Raw genomic sequence first — 4,028 nt, 5'->3', positions numbered from 1 at the left:
CTACTACTACTACTACTACTACTACTACTACTGCGACTGCTACTGCTACTATTACTACTACTACTGCTACTACTACCACTACTACTACTACTACTACTACTACTACTACTACTACTACTACTACTACTACTACTACTACTACTACTACTACTACTACTACTACTACTACTACTACTGCGACTGCTACTACTACTACTACTACTACTACTAGTACTTTCCTGTGTAGTGTCACTCTCAATATAAATGCCAAGCCAGGCCAATCCGTTTCAGCAGTGCTACAAGAAGTTGGACAGTGGACATGCATTCTATGATCTCAACGAGCTTCGTAAGTGTCCGTCTCATCCCGGTATGAGGTTATCAGTCCTACCTCCGAGCTCTCGTTGGTCTCTGTCGAGTTTGCTCTCCTATGCGTTATTTGCTGGCCTCCACTGAGTGTTTCATTTGTCAGATGACGAGAGGGTCAAGAAGCTGCCGCTGTCCATCCGTATTCTGTTGGAGTCCGCGGTTCGTAACTGCGACGAGTTCGAAGTGAAGTCGTCTGATGTTGAGAACATTTTAAACTGGTCTGAGACCTCTAAGAATCAGACTGAGATCCCCTTCAAGCCCGCACGAGTCATCCTACAAGATTTCACTGGTGTTCCCGCGGTGGTCGACTTTGCAGCTATGCGTGATGCTATGGATCGTCTTGGTGGTGACCCTGCAAAGATCAATCCTCTGGTACCGGTAGACTTGGTTATCGATCACTCTGTGATGGTGGACTACTCCCGATCCCCGGAGGCTCTCGAGAAAAACCAAGAGTTAGAATTTCAGCGCAACGGTGAACGCTTTGCCTTTCTGAAATGGGGAGCCGAGGCCTTCGACAACTCCCACATCGTACCTCCTGGATCGGGTATTGTGCATCAAGTAAACCTCGAGTACTTGGCTAGAGTAGTTATGAACGCCACTAAGGACGGCGGTGTCCTCTATCCTGATTCCCTTGTTGGCACCGACTCTCATACTACTATGATTGACGGTCTTGGTGTTGCCGGATGGGGTGTTGGTGGAATAGAGGCCGAAGCGGTGATGCTTGGTCAGCCGATCTCTATGGTTTTGCCAGAGGTTGTTGGATTTAGGCTCACTGGTCGACTTCCGGTCACGGCCACAGCTACTGATCTTGTTCTGACCTGTACCAATATGCTGAGGAAGCGAGGAGTTGTTGGTAAATTCGTCGAGTTCCACGGCCCTGGTTGTGCTACTCTGTCGCTTGCTGACAGAGCGACCATTGCTAATATGGCGCCGGAGTATGGTGGAACCATGGGTTTTTTCGGTGTCGATCAGAAGTCTCTGGACTATCTCCTCCAAACTGGTCGTCCTAAGCACGTGGTTGAGTTGATCGAGAAGTACCTCCAAGCTAACGGCCTTTTCCAAGACTACTCTGAAGATCGCGAGTACTCGGGCGAGCTGATGCAGTTGGACCTGTCCACAGTTGTTCCTTGTGTGTCGGGCCCTAAGAGGCCTCATGACCGCGTCGCTGTTACTGATTTGCCAAAGGACTTCACTGATGGTCTCAGCACGCCACCTACTTCTTTCAAAGGTTTCGGTATCCCTAGAGATAAACAGGGTACAGTAATGAGTATCGACTATCACGGCAAGAAGTATGATCTAACTCACGGCTCGGTGGTTCTGGCAGCCATCACGTCTTGCACTAACACCTCTAATCCGGGAGTTATGCTTGGCGCTGGCATGTTAGCCAGGAATGCAGTGAAGAAGGGTTTAAAGGTGGCGCCTTACATCAAGACCTCGCTATCTCCTGGATCTGGTGTAGTCGATGCTTACTTGAAGAAAGCTGATCTTCTCACAGACCTTGAACAACTCGGTTTCTATACCGCAGGGTTCGGTTGCATGACGTGCATTGGTAATTCTGGCGACTTGGACTCTGAGGTCACCCAAGCTATCACTGAAGGAGATCTGGTGGTTGCCGCTGTGCTGTCGGGGAATAGGAACTTCGAGGGCCGTGTGCATCCCTTGACAAGGGGGAACTATCTTGCGTCTCCACCCCTTGTTGTTGCCTATGCTTTGGCTGGTCGTGTCACCATCGACTTCGAGAAGGATCCCCTAGGCGCTGATCCTGAGGGCAAGCCGGTTTTCCTCCGTGACATTTGGCCCTCTTCTGATGAGGTTGCTGCTGTCGAGAGGAGTTGTGTGTTGCCGGAGATGTTCACTGAGAATTATAAGAAGGTCTTGCATGCTAACAAGAGGTGGACTCAGTTGGCAGCTCCGTCTGGAAAGTTGTTTGCTTGGGCTGAAGGATCGACGTACATCACGAATCCTCCGTTTTTCAAGACTGTAATTACTGCTAGCAGTGACTTGGGTGAATATTTGTTCTTGTTTTCAGACCGAGATCGATCCAGCTCCAATAGAGTCTATCGAAAATGCCTACTGTCTACTCAATGTTGGCGACTCTATCACGACCGATCACATATCTCCCGCAGGGAAAATAACTGCGAATTCTCCTGCTGTAAGTTGCTGTGTTGGTATCCTCTGTGTCGTGATTTCCTATTTATTCAGGGTCGCTATCTTATGGAGAACGGTGTACAGCCGCCCGACTTCAACTCCTACGGTTCTCGTCGTGGCAACTATTTGGTTCTTGCTCGTGGCACTTTCGCTAACATTCGTCTCATCAACAAGTTGATGGATGGTGAGGTTGGGCCGAAGACGGAATTTGTACCCACTGGCGAGAAGATGTTCGTATATGACGCTGCTGAGAAGTATATGAAGGAGGGTTATTCGCTTATCATCCTCGCGGGTGCTGAGTATGGCAGTGGCTCCAGTCGAGATTGGGCTGCGAAGGGTCCGGCTTTGCAAGGCGTTAGAGCTGTTATTGCCAAGAGCTATGAGAGAATTCACAGGTGAGGACAATACTTAGTCTAAATGGTTAGCGATGAGTAACTGAGATGTATTTTCTTTCAGGTCGAATCTGGTTGGCATGGGTATCTTGCCACTCCAGTTCCCGCAAGGTGTTGATGCTGATTCCTTGGGACTAGATGGTCGTGAGCAATTCTCGATCGATCTGAATCATGGTGATCTGTCTGTGGGGCAGAAGATTACTGTGCGAACTACTTCCTCTAAGACGCCTTCTTTCGATGCTATTGTCCGTCTTGACACCGAAGTTGAGCTGACGTACTTCAAGCATGGTGGCATTCTGCAGTATGTGCTTCGCAGGCTTGCAGCGTAGAAGTACTTATCTCTGAACACGTCGAGTGGTTGCCTTCGCCGTTTACGGTGAAGGCATGCATATCGCTGCATCCATGGTGATGTCCATAGTTGGATGGGTTTTTATGTTTCGTGTCGCTTGTTGGTGGAAACGCCTTCAATACATTTCAGTCTCTCAGTAGTTTTTTTTTCAGATTTCACTCGGTAGTGTTCTGGTTTGTAACACACTCAGATTGAGATTTCCGTTCATTGGGATTTGACAGAGCTTCTGCAGTTTTTATGAAGCTGACAATGACCGACTATAAGGTGGCTGATATCGGCGAAGCTGAATTTGGTCGTAAGGAGATTACTCTCGCTGAAGTCGAGATGCCTGGTTTGATGGCTAGCCGCAAGGAGTTTGGTCCCAGCCAGCCGTTGAAGGGTGCTAATATCACGGGTTCTCTTCATATGACTGTTCAAACAGCTGTACTCATCGAGACTTTAAAGGAGCTTGGTGCCAATATACGTTGGTGTAGCTGCAATATCTACTCCACTCAGGATCATGCTGCGGCTGCTATTGCTAAAGCTGGGTCTGCCAATGTCTACGCTTGGAAGGGAGAGACTCTCGAAGAGTATTGGTGGTGTACTGAGCAGGCTTTGACTTGGCCCCATGCTGATGGTCCTGATCTCATTGTTGATGATGGTGGTGATGCTACTTTGTTGATCCACGAGGGTGTCAAGGCTGAGAAGGCTTATAAGGAGAGCAAGGTCATTCCTAATCCTGACGCCGAGGGCAATGCCGAGTTTAAATGTGTGTTGACAATCCTCAAGCAGGTATTGAACGCGGAGAGCTGGAC

The 4,028-nt window shown here is 48.8% G+C and overlaps 2 protein-coding genes across 2 annotated transcripts in view; both read left to right on the top strand.

Annotated features, from left to right (window-relative positions):
- Positions 1–243: 243 nt before the first annotated feature.
- Pmar_PMAR013090 (aconitase, putative) lies at positions 244–3,214 on the top strand (the record flags this gene model as incomplete). Its single annotated transcript, XM_002776319.1, has 5 exons — positions 244–325; positions 449–2,325; positions 2,375–2,497; positions 2,548–2,888; positions 2,950–3,214. 5 exons carry the CDS (start codon positions 244–246, stop codon positions 3,212–3,214), a joined length of 2,688 nt encoding a protein of 895 aa, XP_002776365.1.
- A 269-nt stretch (positions 3,215–3,483) lies between these two features.
- Positions 3,484–4,028, top strand: part of Pmar_PMAR013089 (adenosylhomocysteinase, putative) — a gene marked incomplete at both ends in the record, with an annotated part of 828 nt that continues 283 nt past the window's right edge. The window contains one exon of the mRNA XM_002776318.1: positions 3,484–4,028. Within this exon, the coding sequence (XP_002776364.1) occupies positions 3,484–4,028 (545 nt within the window).

The sequence above is a fragment of the Perkinsus marinus genome (assembly GCF_000006405.1).
Source record: "Perkinsus marinus ATCC 50983 genomic scaffold scf_1104296953744, whole genome shotgun sequence".
Classification (NCBI taxonomy): Eukaryota; Perkinsozoa; order Perkinsida; family Perkinsidae; genus Perkinsus; species Perkinsus marinus.
Note: the sequence above shows the minus strand (reverse complement) of the source record. Positions and strands in the feature narration are given on the sequence as shown.